At 45.4% G+C, this 22814-nt stretch overlaps 2 protein-coding genes across 5 annotated transcripts in view; one reads left to right on the top strand and one right to left on the bottom strand.

Annotated features, from left to right (window-relative positions):
* The window catches only part of bmpr1aa (bone morphogenetic protein receptor, type IAa), a 73011-nt gene extending 69020 nt beyond the window's left edge, over positions 1 to 3991 (top strand). For all 3 annotated transcript variants that reach the window (XM_055902161.1, XM_055902162.1, XM_055902160.1), the window contains one exon: positions 151 to 3991. In XM_055902161.1, coding sequence (XP_055758136.1) covers positions 151 to 276 — 126 coding nt within the window. In that variant the 3' untranslated portion in view covers positions 277 to 3991. The remainder of the gene's footprint in view (positions 1 to 150) is intronic.
* mmrn2a (multimerin 2a) lies at positions 3859 to 20229 on the bottom strand. 2 transcript variants are annotated; one of them, XM_055902158.1, is made up of 8 exons: positions 19782 to 20229; positions 13532 to 13654; positions 13182 to 13288; positions 11008 to 11091; positions 10146 to 10373; positions 7721 to 8154; positions 6032 to 7547; positions 3859 to 5013 (listed from the first exon to the last, which is right to left on the bottom strand). In XM_055902158.1, the coding sequence occupies exons 1-8, from the start codon at positions 20195 to 20197 to the stop codon at positions 4604 to 4606; spliced, it is 3318 nt and encodes a 1105-aa protein (XP_055758133.1). In that variant the 5' UTR covers positions 20198 to 20229; the 3' UTR covers positions 3859 to 4603. The 2 variants fall into 2 exon arrangements, with proteins under 2 accessions (XP_055758133.1, XP_055758134.1); XM_055902159.1 differs by lacking the exon at positions 11008 to 11091.
* Between the last annotated feature and the right edge of the window lie 2585 nt (positions 20230 to 22814).

Raw genomic sequence — 22814 nt, 5'->3', positions numbered from 1 at the left:
ATTCTAGCAGTGTTAGAGAATGCATTTGTGTTTATTAGCGTAAGTAGTGCTTTTTCAGAGTGATATATATGCAAGCTTAGCAGCACTTTAAAAACAATGCATATGCAGAACGAAATACAACTCCTAAAATGGTGTGTGTGTGTTCTCCAGTGTTTGAGGACCATGCTGAAGCTGATGTCTGAGTGCTGGGCCCACAACCCTGCCTCGCGCCTTACCATCTTACGAGTCAAGAAGACCCTGGCCAAAATGGTGGAATCACAGGACATCAAAATGTGATATTTTACCCCTACGTACTCAACACAGCCCGATCGAGAGCCTGAACTCCCCAGTGTGTCCTAATGTCATGATGCAGAATATGTCACCTCTGTTCAGGAGGTGGGGGAGGAGAAACGGGGGGAGGGGGGGACCCTGTCACAGGGACTACTTGGACATTGAGCCTCAATCCTCATGAATCTCTATAACCACAATGGACAGACGCTGCTACAGAGGTGTTTTTTGACTAAAGGAAACAGTATAGGTTCACTCTCCCGCCTATTCCCTCCCTGGCCAGAGGAGTTCTTGGTTGTAGGAAGCAACGTACTGTGATTTGACGCTTTCTGTGAAAGCCAAAACATGACATGGTGTGAGGGGGAAGGACATGTGTCTGCTCACATGTTGATGGACAAAGTCATATTATGTAGGAACCTTAGAGCCACACTTCAAACCAAGACACTGCCCTCGCAATCGTCACCTCCCGCCAATCATGTTCAATTTTTGCCTGTAAATGTTTTATGCCAATTTTTTTTCCCCTCTTCAGGACAGTCTTCTCCTGCCATATTGAAATATAACTCTTGACTCTTAAGTAGAGTAATTATGAAATAAGGTACTATAATTATGTGAATTTAAATGTAAATGTATATTGGATCGATAGATGCTGTGCCTACAAAAAAGAACTATACTGCAATGGTATTCACGTCCAGTGGGCTTCAAATGCGACCTGCTTCAAGAGCTACGAGCAATCCAGACAACCAAGGACATTGTTAGGGGGGGATACTCGACTTGCCTTAAATCAACAACTCACTGTGCTTCCTATAACAAACTTCAACTCAGTAACTTCTCCTGTCACATTTGACATGAAAAGGACAACTGGGGAGAAAAATATTTGATGCATAATTCTATTCAGAAGGAAATGTGTAAATAGGAAGTCAATCTGTGTCCCGTCCTGTCTCTATGCTTACCCCTTCTTCGTATTTGTTCCTTTGTGTATATACGGTATGCCTTCTGGAAGAAATGTCCAGAACACTAAATGTTGAGTCTTGTTCATAGATATTAGAAGCTGAATTTCCTTCCTGCTCTTCTCTATTGCTTGTAATTCCATGTTGAGTTATAGATATTCTATGAGTGGCCAACTTTCATATTGCCAGACATCATGTGAGCTCGGCCATTGGACTGCAGTAATGAAAAAGTCCACGTTAGTTTGGAAAATATGCCATATTTTATTAACTTAAAGTACAAATATATAGATTCCTCAATGCTATGGTAAATGACAGTTACTTGTGCTAAAAACATTTAGCGCTGTAATGCCAATGAAGTTTGTTGATCCATCAAGCTTCCTCAGGTGTGAGACAGAATTACAGCCAAGTAAAGTGAACTTGCAGTAGATTGCGACCCCGAAGTTCGACTGTTTCGAGACACATGCGAGTACAGTTAAAGTCGGCAGTTTACATACACCTTAGCCAAATGCATTTAAACTCAGTTTTTCACAATTCCTGACATTTAATCTTAGTAAACATTCCCTGTCTTTGGTCAGTTAGGATCACCACTTTATTTTAAGAATGTGAAATGTCAGAATAATAGTAGAGAGAATGATTTATTTCAGCTTTTATTTCTTTCATCACATTCCCAGTGGGTCAGAAGTTTACATACACTCAATTAGTATTTGGTAGCATTGCCTTTAAATTGTTTAACTTGGGTCAAACGTTTAGGGTAGCCTTCCACAAGCTTCCCACAATAAGCTGGGTGAATTTTGGCCCATTCCTCCTGACAGAGCTGGTGTAACTGCGTCAGGTTTGTTGGCCTCCTTGCTCGTACACGCTTTTTCAGTTCTGCCCACAAATATTTCAAGGGCTTTATGATGGCCACTTCAATACCTTGACTTTGCTGTCCTTAAGCCATTTTGACACAACTTTGGAAGTATGCTTGGGGTCATTGTCTATTTGGAAGACCCATTTGTGACCAAGCTTTAACTTCCTGGCTGATGTCTTGAGGTGTTGCGTCAATATATCAACATAATTTTCCATCCTCATGATGCCATCTATTTTGTGAAGTGCACCAGTCCCTCCTGCAGCAAAGCATTCCCCCAACATGATGCTACCACCCCCGTGCTTCACGGTTGGGATGGTGTTCTTTGGCTTGCAAGCCTCCCCCTTTTCCTCCAAACATAACGATGGTCATTATGGCCAAACAGTTCTATTTTTGTTTCATCAGACCAGAGGACATTTCTCAAAAGTCCGATCTTTGTCCCCATGTGCATTTGGAAACCGTAGTCTGGCTTTTTTATGGCGGTTTTAGAGCAGTGGCTTCTTCCTTGCTGAGCAGCCTTTCAGGTTATGTGGATATAGATACTTTTGTACCTCCTGGTATTGATTTGCACTTTTCGCTCCAAAGTACGTTCATCTCTAGGAGGCAGAACGCATCTCCTTCCTGAGCAGTATGACGGCTGCGTGGTCCCATGGTGTTTATACCTACGTACTATTGTTTGTACAGATGAACATGGTACCTTCATGCGTTTGGAAATTGCTCCCAAGGATGAACCAGACTTGTGGAGGTCTACAATCTTTTTTCTGAGGTCTTGGCTGATTTCTTTTGATTTTCCCATGATGTCAAGCAAAGAGGCACTGAGTTTGAAGGTAGGCCTTGAAATACATCTTCAGGTACACCTCCAATTGACCCAAATGATGCCAATTAGCCTATCAGAAGCTTCTAAAGCCATGACATTTTCTGGAATTTTCCAAATTGTTTAAAGGCACAGTCAACTTAGTGTATGTAAACTTCTGACCCACTGGAATTGTGATACAGTGAAATAATCTCTGTCAACAATTGTTGGAAAAATGACTTGTGTCATGCACAAAATAACCGACTTTCCAAAACTATAGTTTAACAAGAAATGTTTTGGAGTGATTGAAAAACGAGTTTTAATGACTCCAACCTAAGTGTATGTAAACTTCCGACTTCTACTGTATATACAAGTCTGCAGGTTTGCTCAGTGCCGTTATATGTGCAGAGGGTAGAGCCAGCCCATTGATTACCATTTACCACAAGAGGAACTGCATTTTAGATCTTTCAGTTTTCATACAGGACAGAAAAGGGGAAATATGAAGTGATAACTTAATGTCCCCTCATCTGAACCACTGTCCTTACCTCTTGACAGTCTGTTTGCCGGTGTGATGATGACGAGGAAGCCTGGTCACAGATTGTGCCCATGATAAATGATGGTTCAACCTCTTGCATAGGCTTTGTTTTGGCCAGTGTATTCTTAAAACGTTCTCTTTCAAGTCCCTGGTCCTATTGTGTCTGCTGTCTCTTCTATCTAATGTTGGCTTTTGCTTTACTTTTGTCCATACAAATGCGTAAAACAACATATGCTGTATAGCTTTAGCAGTGCTTGTGGGTTTGCGCTCATGATGTGTGCTTATGTTGGTTAAGTGTGCATGTCCGCTGAAATCCCATGCATCCTAGTGTGTGTGTGTGTCAGGACAGTTTCTATGTGAATTAAGCTAACAGTACATGGTAGATATTTAAGAAAAATACTTCACACAAGCAGTAACTCGTGTTTTCCTGTCGTTTGTAACATGCAAGAAAACCAACTAGAATAATCTCTAATGTGTAAATCTTTAATGTGTTGTTGTACAGCATCTGGCCTTTATGAGTTTACCAAGGAAAGAAAACTATTCTGTATACAGCCTGTCCAATGTATCAATTTTTAAGTAAATAACCTTATTTTAGTACACAACTTTGGTCTGGTCTTGGGTTATTTACTTGTTTTTTGTTGATGAGGCTTAACCTAGTAAGGTGTCTAGCACGTCCGTCTGCTGGAGGAGAAACATACAGCATATTGATGTACTGTAATATAGAGTTCACCTTCACACAATCAATTCCTCTGTCCCTTCACTTGATTGATTTATGTTTACTGTAGTCTGTATGGAGCCAGTGTCTTGTAGAAAATGGTTTTTCTATACATGGGTCCTCATACATGTATAAGCAATGTTGCAGTCATAAAGCACTGAAGCCACACTATTATTGTAGCATGTGATATCTTAAAGAGCCCACCTTATATTCTGAGTCAGTGTTTTCTATAGAATAGGGTTTTATGGTCCAGAATGCTCATGCTCCCGTTTCCCTTAACAGCCTACAATAACTTCAGGGAAGTTGTATTGCAACGCTTTTAAGTGGTATACTGTACGACAAAGGAAACATGTTTATACTCACTTAACCTTTTTATATACGCTCCTCCCAATATCAATGTAAGAGATTGAAACACGGGTGGCATAGCAGCTGTTAGTCTAGTGATTGATTTCGCTCAGTCCAACGTCTCTCCTCTGACTGCAGACCGGCCACAGCTCCCTCAGGTGGTGTGATGAAGGAGAAGCCCAGCGAAGATGTTGTCGTTAGGGTCATCAGTCACCAGAGTCCCTCCCAACAGTTCGAGGCGGAGCTCCTCTCCTTGCCGCAGCTGTAGGAGACACACACGGGTGACGGGGCCATACGATGCCATCTTGTCCTGATGCAGAGTGGCAGCCAGCTCCCCACTCTCTCTCCTCAGCCCGGATAGCGAGGGACCAGGTTCAAAGTTCAGTGTCAGCACGAAGAGGTAGACCCCTGCTAAAGGTGCTTGGAACATCCCAGTGTGAGTGGAGTACATCTGGCCGAGGTTTAGGTATGTGTCCTCCGACACCAGCAGGCTGTCACTTGGTCTGCTGTGCTGTATGCTTCTGGCCAGAAACATCAGGGGACTGTCCCTCAGCTTGGATAGAACTGAAAGAGAAGAGACAGGGAATTGTCAGCTGTTCTCTGCTATCTGTTCATATGAACCCTTGTCATAGACACTCACTATACTTATGCTTAGAAGCCTGAACTAAAAATTAAAGAAATCACCAGGGGGCAGTCTTGTGTTGTCTATTTGTGTTGCTGGTAATGTTGATACCCTCTGTCATGCTAAGCAGCTCCTTTTAACCCATTGCTAACACTTACTTGAGTGTCTTGCACTGTATAGATCTCCAAGGATCTTTCTTTGTTTAAAGTGCATTCTGGTCTTAGTGGAGGTTTAGAAAGAAATGTGGCCCAGCATGATAGAGGTACAGATAACTTCCAAAATAAAGGAAACACATTAACAAAGTTTCTTAATAGGGCGTTGGGCCACCACGGCTGGGAACAGCTTCAATGCTCCTTGGCTTAGATTCTAAAAGTGTCTGGAACTCTATTGGAGGGATACGACACTACTTCCACGAGAAATTCCATCAGTTGGTGTTTTGTTGATGGTGGTGGAAAACGCTGTCTCAGCCACCTCTGCAGAATCTCCCATAAGTGTTCCAATTGGGTTGGGATCTGGTGACTGACAAACACACACACACCCTATGCTCCTTTGAGAACCCTCTTTTGAAGTCTTTGCTAGAATCTCAATTGCATACTTCACACGTCCTCTCTCTCCTCTCCGCCTCCTCAAAACCCATTGGATGAGAGCCAGAGGTCCCTCCCCTCTGACCTTCTCTTCCAATGGGTTTTGAAAAGGAGGCAAGGAGAGGACGTGAGGATTATGCAGTAGAGAAAAGGCCACTGAGATTTAGCCACTGTAGCAAAATAATGAGCAACTGGGCATTTTTAAACATGACCCTAAGTATGATGGGATGTTACTTACTTAACTCAGGAACCATACCTGTGTGGAAGCATCTGCTTTCAATATTATTTGTATCCCTCAAGTGTTTCCTTTATTTTGGCAGTTCCCTGTAGGTATGTGATTGTCTGTTTTAGTTTTTTTTTATAGATTGATGCCTACCTGATGTATCCCTCCTGCTGCGAAGGTTAGCGCTCTCTCCAATATGATCCTTTATCCCCTCTTTCTTGTCCTTGCGCTTCCTCTGTCTCTTCCTTTCCTTCCTCTTCATCAGGGCCCACAGCTGGTCCAGGTCCAGGGTGCTCTCTGATTCGGCCAGCCCCTCTGAGTTACTGAAAACATTCTTAAAGAGCCGCAGATGATTCTCTAGACCCTTCCTCAGCCAGGCCACCTCCACCTGCATTTTGGCCTCCACACCACCAGAGGCGCTGTCTTTGGTGATGTTGCAGCTGGCAGGGCAAGGCCTGTACTCCAGCCTGTTGACCTTCTCCCCCAGCTCCTCCACTGCTTTCTCAAGGCTCAACAGGTCACTGTCCGAGTAGTCTTGCCGGTCCTCAGAGGCTGCTGAGTCCATGAGGTGGTCACTCCTCTGGTCTCCACTCCTTCTCTTCAGCCCGCGGGAGGCCAAGTCTACTAGCACGGAGGGCTCGTCTGAGGACGGGACTTCCTCTGCCCGGGCAGCCTCCAGCAAGGTGGTGAGGCTGAGGTTCTGGCCCCTGATCTGCTGCTGCATGTGCTGGAGCCTCTTCTGCAGCGCGGGGATGGAGTGAGCCTCCTGTTCGTGGAGGGGCCAGTCCATGAACCCCATCACCTCCTCCCCCAGGAGCATCTCTAGCACTTCAGTGTGGCGGATGGCGTCCTTCAACAAAGAGTAAAAGGAGCTGGAGAGGTGGCGCATCTCAGCCGCCAACCTTTTGTCGCTCTCCTGCAGGCTGAGCACGTCCCTGTGGCTGCCCAGGACTGAGGTCATCAGCTGAGTCAGGTTGTGTTGGAGAGTTCTGCTCTTTTCTTGCTCGAAGGCCAGGGAGGCCATGACGTCGTCCACAGAGGGACCCCAGTGCGCCGACTCAGCATCGGTACCTCCATCCAGGGCCAGCCGATTGTCGTTGGCCAGCTCGGTGACGTTGGTCAGGCCCTGCTCCAGGCGGGAGAAGGAGGCGGTGAATGCCTTGCAGTCACAGTCTCCGGCAGCGCTGACGTTCTGGTAGAATTGTGTGTACAGGTAGTCCATGTCAGTCTCCATCTCCTGCAGCTGCTCCGAGTGGATGGTCAGGTTGTTGGCCAGTTCATTGATGCGGTTCAGCACGGCTACTTTAGCTGCTTCCACCTCCAGGCCCGTCTCCATGAACTGGATCTGGCTGTTCCTCCCCGTCTGGGCAATGTTCTCCTCGAGGCCTCGGAAGCCCCTCTTCAGGTCCAGGACATTGTCATTGGCCATCTCTAGGTCTTCCACCAGGGCATTTACCCTCACTGTGTTGTTGACAACCTTGTTGTCCAGACGGGCGATAGCCTCCCACACTGCTGAGTCCTTTGGAGGCTGCTGGGCCTGACTGGGATTGACCTGGCTGGGTTCTCTTCTGGCCCCTGGGCTGGTCAGGTGCCTCTGGAGCACTTCACTCAGACGGTCCTGCTCCAGCTTCATGTCTGACAGGGTAGCATTCATGGACTGGAGATTAACCTACCCAGGAGACATGAAAGACATGAAGAATGTTTTTCTCACTTAATGCCCATAGTGTGCAAGTCTAAAAGTCTGTTACTAACACAGAAGTGAGGAACTAAATCTAAAAGTTTTTTATTATGAAATAGTTGCGTTACCATGCCATGAGATACATTAATGAGGATTTCGCTGACCTGTAACATCTTGTGGTTGCGTTTGATCTTGCCGTCAATGTCTGTCTTGAAGTTGGTGATGTTATAGTGCAGCATGGCATGCTGGGAGTGTAGCCTGTCTGCCATCTCAGCTCTCTGTCTCTCCAGTTCCCTCCTCACCTCCTTGGTGTCTTGGAAACCCTGCTCCAGCTTAGCCTCCAAGGCCTCGGGACCCTCTCCAGCCCCTGCTCCACGCTGGGCCTCCTCCTCTACCTCCCACTGAGAGTTCCGGAGCAGAGCCACATCCCGGGACAGACCCTCGACCTCCTGGGTTAGGTGCTCTAAGGTGCGGTTGAAGCCATCCAACATGGGCTGGAGCTGGGACATTAGCAGGGCCATCATGTGGAGCAGAGGGGGAGACTGGGAGTCTTGGTAGGGCAGTAGAGGGACAGCCTCCACCTCATCCCTGATTGGATCTGGGAGACAATCCAGGAAGTCAGAGCACAATATTTACTCGCATCAATCGGTTTAAAGCATCAGAACTAGACACATTTTCAGTTTTAGACATATCCACTTTGTAACTGTGCACAAGGCTGAGATGACACCTCAACAATTATACACACACACATATCAATGTGTATAGGAACAGAGCAAGGCTCCTTTTCAATACCTGTTAGAATGTATTCTCTTGTAAGGCCATTCATATCAGTTGTGCCATTAGTTCTTTAGGAACAGTTATGAGAGCCTTTTGTCTCTCAAGAAATTTTCAACATGTGTTTGGTTTTATCCCCAAAAATTGTTTTCAAAGTCAAATGCCAAGCTGCCAAAAATAGGAATAATAACATTTTCAGACCTATATTTGGACATTTAATTTCCCTTATGTATTGGCCTTCCTGACTGAACCTCTTTGTTTACAAGAAAGCCCAATGATTTATTGTTGAATTGGTTTGTTTCATGGCAGTGTTTTTGCACCCCTAATGGACACAGTTTCTATTATAATGATACAGGCTCCAGGGATTTTCACATCTTCCTAGAAACTGTCTGTGTGAGTGTCTATGTCTGCCATTGAATTCCCCCACCCACATGTATTAATTACCAGACTGATTACTGCTGTGCAGCGAACATTGACATAAGCTCGCGAGATCAGGCGACTTGCGAGGCTACACATGTATGCCCCCTGGGAAGTAAGTCCCAGTTCTGACACTGTCACCCTGGTATCTGGACAGAGTCCAGACCCCCTAGCTGTTCTGCTTTAAAGTGTGATCTATGTGATCAGAGGGCCTTTCGTCATATAGGGCTTGTTTTTCTAATAACATTGGAAAGATCCTCCATTAATTCAGGGAGAAAAACACTGTTCCCTCATGCTTTCCCACTAAGAGGTCAGATACAGTGAGGTCATACTGAGAGAGGAAATCAGGTCGCCCCCTACCATGAGAGTTTTACAAAGTTGGAAGAGGTTCTCTAAAAAAAAAAATCCCACCGATCAAAAGAAGTAGGAAAGTAGTGTTTTCAAATAGATGTGCAGACTGACCTCCTCCAGCTAGCCCTGTCACTCATTTCCCTGCTATGCTAAAGAGAAACTTTAACAATAACATGTAGGCCGATTGTCTTTAGTCTGAATTGATGGAAGTCTGATCAGTAATTTATTCATTCAGACATTACGTCATGGCCTTAGCCTGTTGAGTCTTTCCCAAACAAGACGAATATGTCACAGGAAGGGAGAATGTACCACGGCAGCAAAATCTATGGCACCCTTCACTGTGTGTGGCTGTAATATGATCCTCACGCTATATCACCATCCCACTGCGGATTACATCATCCACACACACAATGTAATGGGGGGGGACATTTTTCCCAGAAAAAGAGAGGATTTCCTGAGAAGGAAGCTGTAATGAGTAGAGCACTAAGCTAGAGGTGTCACTGCGGAGGGATGGAGTCGTGGAAATGCTCCCCATAGATGTACGTGTATTTTCCCTGGTCAAGCCTTCCCCCATTCAACTGTGGGTTTTTTACTGCACTAGTCTAAAGCCTGTCGATTCTCTCAGAGGATGTGAATGAGACAGGCAGTTGACCAGACAGTAGTGCATAAATAACAGCTGTAAGTATTAACATGCCAGACAAATAGGACTATTTCATTGTCAGTTTTGTATTAACATTGTATTGGCTTTTTTTGATTGACTATGAGATAGTGAGTGAGCAGGTGTGTCCAATATGTGTCTTTGCATGAGTGTCTCAGAGGTTAATACATGGGTTTAGGAGTGTTGATGATTACCCTGCCTCCTTTTCATGGCCCTGATTTTAGGGGTGATTACCCGGTCTCCTTTCCATGGCCCTGATTTACCTCCTAAAGCACAGTCACAAACCTGGCCTTGGTGGTCCTAACTATTTAACCAGGCATCCTAACTTTTTCCCACTGTGATTAACATGACGTTAGTACAGTACTGGTGTTTCTAAGGTCACAACTTACCTCCATGGTTGAAATCCCGCTGGTGGTGGTTAGGGTTGTGGGGGGGGTCGTAGCCAGGGTGAGGGATGTGCTCCTGGGCCTGTCGAGGGTATGAGGGGGACTCTCGGGACTCTGTGTGTTTGTTGTTGTTGTCAGCCTCTGAGGCATGGAGTTCGTACAGAGGATTCTCAGACACCTGGAAGTCATTCTGCTCCCTCTCAGCCTGGTGGGTGAGTCTAGACTGTGCACCTAGACCGACAGACAACAGACAGATCGATGGGATGTTAGGAGAGGCTTTCATTCAACACAGTGGCACAGAGTAGTAGCTGTGTCTCTCTCCCCTGACCATGAGAACCATAGCCTTGGGTTAGCTCTCTGTCCCCCACTTCTGACCCCACTTCAGCCAACCCTATGTGTGTGCTTGATTAGTGTGTGTGTAACACAATAGCTATTCGACTCCAGTAGTGGTCAAGAATTATGAGACCTTTGCGGTTTAGGAAGCCCTCTCTGAGGGGCGTGGAGGGACTGAAAGTGGACCAGCCGATAACGGGGGACTTTACGTCTTTATTTTGGCCTAGAACTGGCCCAAAAGGGCAGAGGGTTATTTTTAGGTCCCTAGTTGTTTTTAGGTCACACCCCCTTTACAGCCTTGCTTGATGCCCTGAGAACGGTTCACACACCCTTTCCTCCCTCCCCTGGGAGATGAACTTCCCACGGCCTGCTATAGCTTTTACACAAATGCTCGTTCTCCTGGCGCACTAGCGTTTCCTCGGTTTGTTCAGTTTGTTTGAGGCAGAGAGGGCGGCACGGGGCGTTTGAGGGCTAGCTCACCCAGTCACCCCCACGCAACATGTAAACAGACGGGTCAGATGAGCAGACCTACCTGTGTGGTGAGGCTCAGTGTCTCCGGAATGTGGTCGTCCTGCCACCGTAGGGTCCACAGGGTCAGACACATGGCCGTCAGCCACTGAGGAATAGAGGGGGAGAGAGGGAAAGAGGAGAGCAGGAGCGCAGGGAGTGGATGTTACTTTTATTGGTTCCACCAGCTTTCGTAAACACATGACTTTCTCAGCCGGTGTCTCTCGCCGAGTTAAGGGCCATTTCACACATGGGAAATCTGTTCGAGATTTGTCGCTGAGCAAAATAACCTAAATCTTGCTCTTAGTAAAAAGAGTCAGAGCCAAACTCAAGTAATTCAGGAGAAAGTCTAGAGTAGGCCTGTGGAGACCTATTGCACCATAAGGTTACTTCTTATGCCAAAATGCAATTACTAACACTCAACCGTGTTGATGCTCATTGACTTAGGGGCCGTGGCAGCCCTTCAGTCAGGCCAGGTGGGGCAGAGCCCCACATTTTTAGCAACAAAAAAAATAAAAATTGTGGGGGCTTGCCTGTTTTGCATGTTATTTTGGCATTAATACATATCCGTGTAAAAAAAAAATGTTTTTATATATATTATCTCCTTCAGTTAATAAAGCTGCATACACACATGGTCTCTTTTTTGTTTTCTTGAGTAAGGCAACTCCAAAATGCAGGTGTTTCAGCCTAGCTTAGTGCTTTCTGTGGTGGTGGGGCAAGCCAGCAAAAAATAGGAGCATATCGCCGTGATTGGCTCAGTGTTCTGTCACTCATGGGGACACTACGTCACCGCCAAGTTTATGTCCTTAGTAAGAGTAGACATCCAAAATTTCAACCCTTTGGATCCTGCCATAGAGCTATATTACAAGTGGCCTTCCAAGAAGGCTCCAGGTCATTGGTCACAGATAAAATTATGTCAAATCACATTACATGTACAGTAGCTTTGATTGGACTGATCATGTCAACATCACACTTTCAAAATCTTAGCTAGCAGTCATCATCATGAATCAAGTTGACAATCTACTGGCAAATCCTTTTTAATCCTTGTCATATGAAGAGAAATGATAGATAAAACATATCGGTGCTCATCGTCCATAAAGATTACACAACAGGTTGGAAATTGCAAATTCAATAATGCGTCGTTTGGAAGGAATCAGTGGCTAACTGCAAGCATTGCAAACCAAACAGTAGCCTGCTATTCAATGGAGTAGCTGTGTTTATTTTTTTCCAGAGTTCCCACCATAAATCCAGAGAATGACAGACTTTGATGACAAACCCGCCACGGCACCTTCATGTTTAAGTGAGCACATCACAAGCCAAGGTGAGTCCAAAAATGTATTGTATGCTGCTGCATAAATGATGTAATATACAATGGAGATATGTATACTGTAGCTAAGAAAGTAATACTAAGTGTATGTTGTGTAGTAAGCTGTTCGTAGCCCATGTGCCTCACCCTAATCATTTGGTGTATTTTCAACTCTTAATTTTGCCTAACGTTACTGTTCTGATTCGGTGGTGCTGCACATGTAGCCTATAACCTGTTTGAGAAATGTCATCAAATATTGAAAGAGGTTTCATTGTCTGCTTTTATGCCCCCTTTATTTATACCAACTGTTCTGACTTGGTGTACAGGGATAATAATGTAAGAGCAGCCCATGTTCTGCCTTCTGTCGCTGTACATTTCAAAAGTGCTGAACACATAGTTATATTGACTACGTCCGTCGTAGCTCGCTCATTAATGTCTTAATCGAAATTACAGAATGCCTCTTATCCGCTCATCTTTCCCTTATGGCATAGTTTGTACATCTCAATTGTCAGTAGAACCCACAATTTTTTAAGCAAGTCAGCCATATCAGCTATGTTTTTTAAAAGGCAGTAAACAAGGCTCAATGAACTGTTTCGCCGCCAGACAAGGCTCCGCTGATAGCCAGGTGTAGCGGTGGTAAGGATTCACTCCATGGTGCTGAAAAGAAAGCTCTGCTGTTGGGACAGCTTTATGTAGGCCCCAACAGTTTGTGGGCACCACTTGTTGCCGTTATAGTGCAATTAATGTATTGTTTAGTGTTGTGTTGTGTAGTGCTTCTCTGGCATGCATCTAAAAAATAATTGGGGGGTTTGCCCCACCAAGATTTACATGCTAAAATCGCCACTACTAGGGGACCTAAAGTATACAGCATGTGTGTATCTCTGTTTCAGTACCTGTTTCCTCACAGTTCTCCCCTCCGTGTCCTGGGCAGCACCTCCACAACAGGGCTGTGAATATCTTTTGCTTCTCTCTGTACACTGGCCGGGTAGAGAGCTTGTACCTAAACACAGAAAACAAGGTTACAACCACACGGACACATTGGATTTCGCCTGAAATTGAACTGATGGATCGTCAATAAGATGTGTGTTGGAGATATTTGTGTTATTATTGTTATTATATGAAAATGCTGCATTGAGCTATGTGTGGGGAATTTGAGTGTGCATTGTCAATCTGTAATGTAATGCAGTGTGCTGTTAACATGTGGTTGAAGTTGACGTTTGAATGCACAGTGGGCTGAACTCACATGACAAGCTGGCAGTCAGGTGTGCCATTGGGACAGGGGCTCTGGGACTTGATGGTGTATTTTTCCGTGCCACAGGATTCAACAATGGATTCAATGCGGCGGTGCACAAATGCACACCAGTTTCTGGAAGAGGACACAAGCACACAGCGTCATTCCATCGATACTGTGCAATATCTATGTGTATATATCTATGTGAAACAGGAAGCTGGGAGATAGTTGAGATAATCAGGTTGCCAGGGGTGAAGGTCCATCTTCCTCCTGGGCTTACAGCTCTCTCCGTCTTAACTACTACTACTGTCTCACAGTTTGCTTGTTTGCAATTCTGTGGTTATCCTTCCTGTTTCTACAGGTCAGGGCTACAAACATAACATCCGCTCCAGAGAAGCACTGACCACTGGACTTTCCCATAACTTAACAGTTATAATGCGTAGTGTTCATTTTCATTTATCTTGATTTATTGTTAACAGGGCCAACAACAAAAAAATCCATGTGGCAGCATCTGCCTTTTCATTCAACCTTATTTGGGTGCTGTTAGACTCTTGAAGCACGTGTTGTTAGGGTGGCCTACATTTCAAAAGACGTTTCCCAAATATTTTTCAGTTTTACAGTTTTTGAGTTCTCTTATCGCTCCTAGTGCAGTCTCCCTCCTGACCCCTATCTACCCCCCATTACTAATGGGCCTTTTACAGCCAGCTGCAGAGCCTTGGCATGGTGACTCACCCGCCTGGTTCCTCCCAAGGGTAGCGCTGAAAAAAGGATTCCCTGCTTACAACTCTGCCTTCTCAGCACGTACATAGCGTCTAATGACCGGCCTTTTCAGGACCTTCACACCACAGTCTGCATATCTAATCAGGGAAATGGTACTCCCTTTCATTTTCCAGCAGAATTGTTTGATTTCAATTAATTCCACAAGTATTTATCTATCTCAGATAGTTTCTGGAGACTTATGCCGTCATATTCCATTTGACCCCCATGACCTTCATTTGCTACAGCGGCTCTCCCCTTCTGACCCTGCCTAACCAGCACTGCACTGAGCGGTGCTAACCTGTTCCAGACCGACTGTCCAAACATCCCATTAGAGAAGATGAAGGATAGCCAGGGGTCATCTCTCCACCGGCCCCTGACCCAGGTGAAACAGGTGTGGAGGGGGGATGGATTTCACCGCTCCTGGGTGGCACTGTCTGAGACGAACCCCACGCCCCCTTGTCCCTCGCAATCAGAACACAACCAGACGTGAGGTCATCAACGAGGGAAAGAGTTGACTGTAAACACCAGGCGAGCAGGTGCCCTGGGGCCCCTCGAACTGACGCGTGTGGTGGGGGAGCAGTTAGTGTGACACGTCAGATCTGGTGTTTAGTGTTTTTTCTGGCTCACCTTGCTGAACCTGTGACTCAGAGACCCCACGTGGATGGAAAGACGAAGTGAAGTGGCTGCTATGTTTTGCCAAACCACTCCCTTCCACTGTGGTCTGTAGCATTGTACGGAGGGGATGCCGGTCAAGGGTTAATTAACTCTGCGTGTGTGTGTTTGACTGCAAGGTTTTCCTGAGTAGGACAAGCTCTATCTGACCTAGCTCAACCATTCAAGGTTAAGAATCATTTTTAGACGTAGCTATGTATGCGTGTGCATTTCTCAGCCTTATCCCCCCTCTCTGTTCCTCAGTCATGGTACCAGGACCTTGTATTGGAAGATCCTCAACATGAGTGTGTCATTGGCTCTGTAATCTACCACCTCTGTGTCCAGGCCACACCAAACAAAGACCTTTGAAGTCTTCAGGGGTGCAGCTGCAGAGGAGTGGAGAGGATTAAACCAAAATACTCCCTCTGTTTCCAAGACAGCAGGTGGTTAACAAGCAAGTGGCCGCATCGTTGTGGCCCTGATATTGTGGCCAAAGTCCTTCATGTATTGCACAGACACACGTACCGCCACGGCTCGTTTGAGAATTATTCTAGACTGCAGAGCCCGAGAATGTGTAGACCGGAGACATTTGATCTCTACTGATGAGGAGAACAAGAGGGTTCACCTTTTCCTCACTCTGATCCAAGCCTGTCTTTCTCTTGGCCAGGTTAGCTATAAATGCGTGGGCTCTGTAGGAGGGGAAGTCATGCTGAATAAAGAGTTAGTGGGAGGGGTGTCACAACATAACCCAGCACTAATCGCATATTTCATAAACTGAGAGAACACAGTCTCTTGATCCCCCTCTAACAGTCTCCAGCTCTACCACAGTGTTCACCTCTACACAGACTAAACAGTGCCACAACAAACAAGCTCGTCTAATAAATGTTCAGTACATGAGGATCGCCATAAGACAGCAAATACAAGGAGATTGTTTCCCTTCCGATGCCAAACAGATAAAATATTGAGCAATATCCTTGTTCAACAGGAATTAATGTAAACTCAGAGTGTGGAATGTTTGGTGAAATGACTGGAGGGTCACTGATACTTTGACTTTTTACCCCCGTACAGTTTGTTTTGGCCTCTAGTGTGTCACAAACGGTGTTCTGCACTTGAGCTCGTCTTTTGATATTTCACAATAGAACAATATTATGCCATTTTTACAATAAGGGAACATTGGTCTGGTGGCCGCTGCTCTTTCTGCCATCCCAAGTGAAATGTGCACTCACTTTCTGGCAGAGGAAAAAGTGGATACTGGATTCTTATCAGCCCCCAGCAGTGGCAATGTGGTTCATAAAATTCTAGGAATTAGGTTTCTCATACACTGCTTGCTGAACAGTTGAACATTTTCATTGGAAATTCACATTTCTCAATGTGAATTCCAATTTGTCAATGTCCTCTTGACCTCTATGATGCTTGCCCCTTCCACGCTCAACTCCACCGGCGTGCTACTCGCTTGGCAGGTCTGCGTCAGATCTGCTCCATGTCACTTCCTCCTGGTCTGCTGTGACATCATGGAGGGCCTTCCCTGGGAGAGCACAATAGCTGTGTAATTACCTCCTGTAGGCCTACGGCTCCCATCTCTGGCTTTGACCAGGAAGGAAGTCTCTGACGCTCTCATACATCGCAACCTACTCCATCCTGGGACACTCCGCCACGCAGCATATCAACATACACACAACATACACACAACATACACAGACAACACACACACAACATACACACAACGTACACACACTGGGGAAGATGTGAGAATCCCGAATCCTTTTCCCCAGTCACTTTCCACTGCAAATGCATTTGGCAAACCCTCACACAGCTTTGGTGGGGAGTTTCTCTATCATGGTGATATGATACTAGAGCTGTGTTCACACTGCGACACCGGCCTCTCCCACAGTCTAATCATTGAGGTCAGTGGGGTTGATTAGGCCTCTGACTGGGAGGAGAGCCGAGGTTGCCAAACAAGGTTAGTCAAGTTAGCTAATAGGCTCTGTAGTCTTGTTCAAGGTTGAAGAGTCATGTCATGACGCTAAATCAGATTTTTTTTTTAATAGTACTAACAACACCAGATACTCCTTTTGCAAGATAAGGGAAGAACTAATATTAACAGAAGAGCTTTGTTTTTTGGTTTCAAAGCCCAGATTCCTCTTTGCTTGTTGCTTATACAGTACAGCTGGCCTGGATAACACTGTCCCCTTTATGCTGCGCTGTGGCCGTTTTATTTTTGTATTTTTTTAGTTCAAGAAAAGCCACTTTGTGTCGGAGAGTGTTCAAAGTGTGGACCCTGACTGCTGCAGATGTTGATTCAGAAACAAAAGAGAAAATAACCAGATGATTATGGAGGCCCTGTTAGCCATTGAGTCGACATGGACTCTGAAACCCGACTGTAGACAAAAGGCCTTTGTGCCAATGCCACTGGAAGAGGGGCAAGGCTAAGAACACTGAGAATCAAAGCTGATTCCCTTAGGCCATATTTTATAACAGTGAGTCAGAGAGTGAGTGTAAAGTGAGCGCATAGCAGCAACAAGCAGAATTTGCCACACATCCATTCCAGACACAAAGCCATTCGTGCTGCGTTGGTGGTGGGTTGGAATGCTCTTTTCCGAGTGGTCCGGGACGGGCGGCTGAGAGATAGGAAGGGAGCGGATGGGACGGAGTTTCCGCTTTGGAACCTGGAGCTGGGAGATGTAATCAGCGGAGCCCAAGGCAGAGCCTCCCGCGAGGGGGGTAAGTACAGCCTCAGAACACTTCTACGGACCCCAGCCGGAGGGCCAGGCTTTAGACTTGAACATGTCTTGATTTCATTATTTTAGCTTTTCTTCCTATTATGTTGATCGTAATGATAGTGCGTAATGAAAGACATTTGTGAAGTATGATTGTCGTAAAAGGACAGTTAATTATGCAATGCCATTAGCGATGATACTACAAATGGTACATCCATCACACACTAGAGTGCTCTGTGTTGCATTTAAATATCTGGGCAGAATGAATTAAAACAGCTTAAGCAGTTAACTACTCCTCTGTCATACTTGCCTTGTTCATGGGTTCTTGTATTGAGTTGTTTAGCCTGTTGTCTGGGCCGGCTCCACTTTGCCTCCACATAGTTCTGTTTGCTAGCTACAATGTAGTAGTCCACAGGTCTACAGTACATTCCCTCCCTGTCTGTGGCCTTTCAGAGCTCCCGATGGCCCAAAGCCTCAGGTCAGCCGTGAGCCGTCCATCCCGACGCCCCTCGCATGTCCACATTCATCGCCCACCCCCTGGTTCTTACAAATGCATTTTGTGCAGAAGGAAACCTCTTCAGACCCAGCAGTGAAGCACAATGTTTGCACCACCGGAGGGAATTATCCTAGCACCGTAGCACACACACATCCGTATCACCTAGACCCTGAGCACTCTCTCAGGCAGAATACACACCAAAACAACCGGATCTGTTACACCCTGGGGGTGAACACATGCCACTAACACTGTACTGAAAACCATTCAGCACTAAAATAAACTGAGATATCTGATCTGTTAGTCAGTGTTATTCATGTGCTAAAGGTACTCAGACACTGTTGGAGGACAAATATAAGTTTGTAACATCAAACAATTGACATTTTAAAAAGAAGAAGAAGAAACACTTTTTCCTTTGCATAGTCAGTGCTCACTCTGACATATTTCAGTTTGGAGAATGTTTAATTTATTTTTATTCTTAACAACCAATGTGTTTTCCCTTTACAGATTCCAAGGCCGAAGTGCATAGATTTTTAAACAATGAAGAGGAAGGACTCGCCTGAATACCTTTTCACATATTCAATCTAACCATGAACCTGGGTTGAATTCCGAGGTAGCAGAAGACAGTATACTTTTTCCATTGCAGAGTAAGAGCTCTTCACACCCTGACTGAATATACCTCTCTTCACAAGTTGAACCTCCCATTGACCCCCAGCCTCCTCCGCCACAAGAGCCTCCAATGAAAATTGTCCATCAGAGATATCACAGGTCACAACCGCACACTCCCCGGCCCAAACCTGCACTCCATGACAGTAATTGGGGTGACACACAAGAAAAAGGTATTCTTTGAACAACATCGTAAAGTAAACGTTTAAGTGGCTGCCCTTAAGGAGGGCTAATCGCTGGCTGTTTGGACTAGCTCCTCAGGGAGCACATTATCGGAGGATCAGACAATTTGGGGTGTAATGTATGTATCTGGGTTAGAATAATGACGGTGTCCAGTAACTGTCTGGAGCAAAGATCACGCTCTGCCAGCAGCTTGGGCTTCGAGCACAAAGTACAGGAAACCTATGGCTGTCTTATGGCTTTCTCTGCAATTAAGATGAATAACTATTGAGTAGGCTTGGGTAAGGAAAACAATGAGCCTAGTTATGACACACCCGGCCAGTGAAACCGTAGCAGTTTGTTTACGGACTCCTTCTGCTGAGGGCACATGTAAATGTTTGCTAAACCACTTTGCCTTTGTTTAGTTTCCCCCATGAGCACAAGCTTCGTGCCGATTGCAGAGAGGAAGATTGAAGAGATACCAAATGTTTCCACATAGGAGAGGTCGCAAAGAGTTGAATGTGCTGAGAGGGGAAAAGCCTGCAGGAAGACACCCCCTTTTGAAACCCAGCCCTCATAAAAGACATATTTCTAGGCATTTGTGTGCTACCCCAGGTTCTCAACCAGGGTAGTTGCTGCTATTACATACATGCTGGTAAACCAAACATGTAATGTTCTGTTTGATGTGCATGCTGAGAAAGTGCATGTGTGTGTTTGTAGATCCACAGGTGGTGTATTTTTCTACTCCTATAGATACTTGTCTGCACTGGCTTCCTATCAGCTGAGAAGTGGCTAGCTACTGTGAACAAACACTTACCCGGTGCGGGCTGGGTAGCTCCCTCCCTCTCCTGGTGGTGGTGCAGTCTCCTTGGGCAGCAGACCCAGGGGGTGTTGTCCAGAACCAGCCTGATGGGGTTGCCCATGTGGTCCGTGCCTTACGGGGTGGTGGGCAGAGCCAGGGATGTCAGGTCTGTGTCCATGGGGTCCATTCCTCAGGTGGGGGATGTCAAACTTCCCAGGTCCAGGGTGGACACCCACCCCCTGGGTATCCCAGCCTCCTCTCTCCACAGGCAAGCCTTGGTCCTCTTCCTCCACCTCAGGGTCTCTAGCCCTAACCTCACAGTGAGCCGTCACCATCAGCCCCAGCACCAGCAGCATCAGTTCCCCCACGGCTGTCATGTCTGCTTCCTTGTCTGGTCCTGATCTATCCAAATAGCTAGCTGCCAAAAGCATCTGAGGCCTCTCCGGGACTGCTATTTGTTTTAAAAGAGTTGGTTTTGGATATACCCCGCCCCATCTCCAAAAATCCTCCCCAGTCTGAGTCCCCTCCCCCTGTTCCCCTGACTCACATATACTCGCAGAACACATGCACTCACACCACCTCCCCTCCTTCTGAAGTTTTCAAAGCCCTCCAACAATCCTCGGAAATGAGCCTCCCACCCACCAGCCAGTTCCCTATGGAAAGGTCGCAGGCCCTGGAACAATGAGCGTGGCTGTGTCTCTCTCCCCTCTCTCAGGCCCACAGGCTGGAGGTGCTATTAGGATCCCCCCCACCACCACACACACAAGCACAAACGCAGCACACACGCACCAGCCGGGCCGGTGAGGAAGCAGCCCATTTCTCTTGGCAAGTTGGCAGGTCACTGGAATTCTAATGTTCTTATCACCTCGCCTCTGTCTCTCTTCCTCCGATTGGCATAGTGCAGGAAAAGGATGTTAGGGGAGAGAGCGAGGGATTGGATGTGTTTTTAAAGGAGTGTAAAGGGGTGTTACCCAGAGGATATAGTGAATCAGTCAAATGTATCTGCATGGGAGAGACTTCAGACCCCTCTGGTTATCTCTGTCTCTTTGCATCAGGATCACAAACTGGCCCATATGAGTAATCACCTATTAAATATTTAGTGGGATTCCCCATTTCACTGGCAGCAGTGTGAGAAAGAGGAGATGAATGACGTTATGACGATACGTTGTTTAGCTTAAGGGTGAGTCAGTGTTTGAGTTGAAATTGTATCGCCATGGCGACAGATGTTCCAATAGTTGAGTGGTTATAGTGAAAGTCACCTACCATGGTAACACTTCTGTATAAGTCTCAGTGACAGTGTTATTGTCACATTAACTTTAAGAGTTGACTTGGAATGTGTGCTGTTACTGTGCTTATCTTCCCCAGTGCTTGGGACAGACTTGTTCGCTATAGTATCATTTACTGTGCTCCTAAACATGGATGGCCTTGTAACTCTTTAGTAGCAGCAGGACCTGGGGACATCTGAAGTGCCTCCCTTATATACAAGGAGAGACAGACCGTGGAAGCCCATTAAAATAGACAGACTACCATGATCAGATACAGTACAGTAACAGGCTGGGACATTGTAGGGTCTGCTGCCCTAGATTCTGACCGTTGAAAGGAAAACAAAAGAAAGGAAATGTTTTTCTTCTTCTCCATCAGAACTTAATCCTCTGAGTTGTGCTTTACTTGTTTGCTTCCAGATGTAGCTCTAGCAGTGGGGTCGCTCCCTGCGGGTGGTCTGTGTGATCGTGGACTTGATTTTGTGTTCTTGGCTGCAGCCGGAGCAGCGAGGAACCCCAGGGTAAATTATGAGCATAGAGATAAATGAGTGTTCACTGGATCATCAGCAGGTGGTGCTAGTTTTACACCTAGAAATCTGATGGGCCTTGTTTTGCCAGCTTCTATGGGCGGAGAGGTAACCTCAGCCGTTATGGCTAGCTGGGGCTGGGGATCAACATCCCACCAGGAGAGAGGTTGCCTCACACAGACGGGACGGGCAAGGAGGAGAGCTCTGGTCATTACTGATCTGTTATTTTATTAGAACTGCGTAACTGTATATGCAGCATTGTAGTTTATATACAGTGGTAGAAAAAGTACTCGTCATACTTGAGAAAAAGTAAAGATACCTTAGTAGAAAATTATTCAAGTAAAAGTGAGTCACCCAGTAAAATACTACTTGAGTAAAAGTCTAAAAGTTTTTGGTTTTAAATATATTTAAGTATCAAAAGTAAATGGAATTACTAATGTACTTAAGTATCAAAAGTAAAAGTATATACCATTTCAAATTCCTTATATTAAGCAAACCAGATGGCACAATTTTTTTTTAATGACGGATAGCCAGGGGCACATTCCAACAATCAGACATAATTTACAAACAAAGCATTTGTGTTTAGTGAATCCGCCAGATCAGGTAGTAGGGATGACCAGGGATGTTCTCTTGATAAGTGCGTGAATTGGACCATTTTCCTGTCAAAATGTAACGAGTACTTTTAGGTGTCAGGGAAAATGTAAGGAGTAAAAAGTACATTATTTTCTTTAGGAATGTGGTGAAGTAAAAGTTGGCAAAAATATAAATAGTAAAGTACAGATACCAAAAAAAATGACTTAAGTAGTACTTTAATGTATTTTTAATTAAGTGCTTTATACCACTGTTTATATATACACTACCGTTCAAAAGTTTTGGGTCACTTAGAAATGCCCTTGTTTTTGAAAGAAAAGCACATTTTTTGTCCATTTTAAAATGATATCAAATTTATCGGAAATACAGTGTAGACATTGTTAATGTTGTAAATGACTATTGTAGCTGGAAATGGCTGATTTTTTTTTTTTATGGAATATCTACATAGGCATACAGAGGCCCATTATCAGCAACCATCACTCCTGTGTTTCAATGGCACGTTGTGTTAGCTAATACAAGTTTATAATTTTAAAAGGCTAATTGATCATTAGAAAACCCTTTTGAAATTATGTTAGCACAGCTGAAAACTGTTGTAATGATTAAAGAAGCAATAAAACTGGCCGCCTTTAGACTAGTTGAGTATCTGGAGAATCAGCATTTGTGAGTTC

This window comes from Salvelinus fontinalis, chromosome 37 (assembly GCF_029448725.1).
Source record: "Salvelinus fontinalis isolate EN_2023a chromosome 37, ASM2944872v1, whole genome shotgun sequence".
Lineage (NCBI taxonomy): Eukaryota > Metazoa > Chordata > Actinopteri > Salmoniformes > Salmonidae > Salvelinus > Salvelinus fontinalis.
The sequence above is the reverse complement of the archived record's forward strand: the minus strand, read 5'-3'. Positions and strand labels throughout refer to the sequence as shown.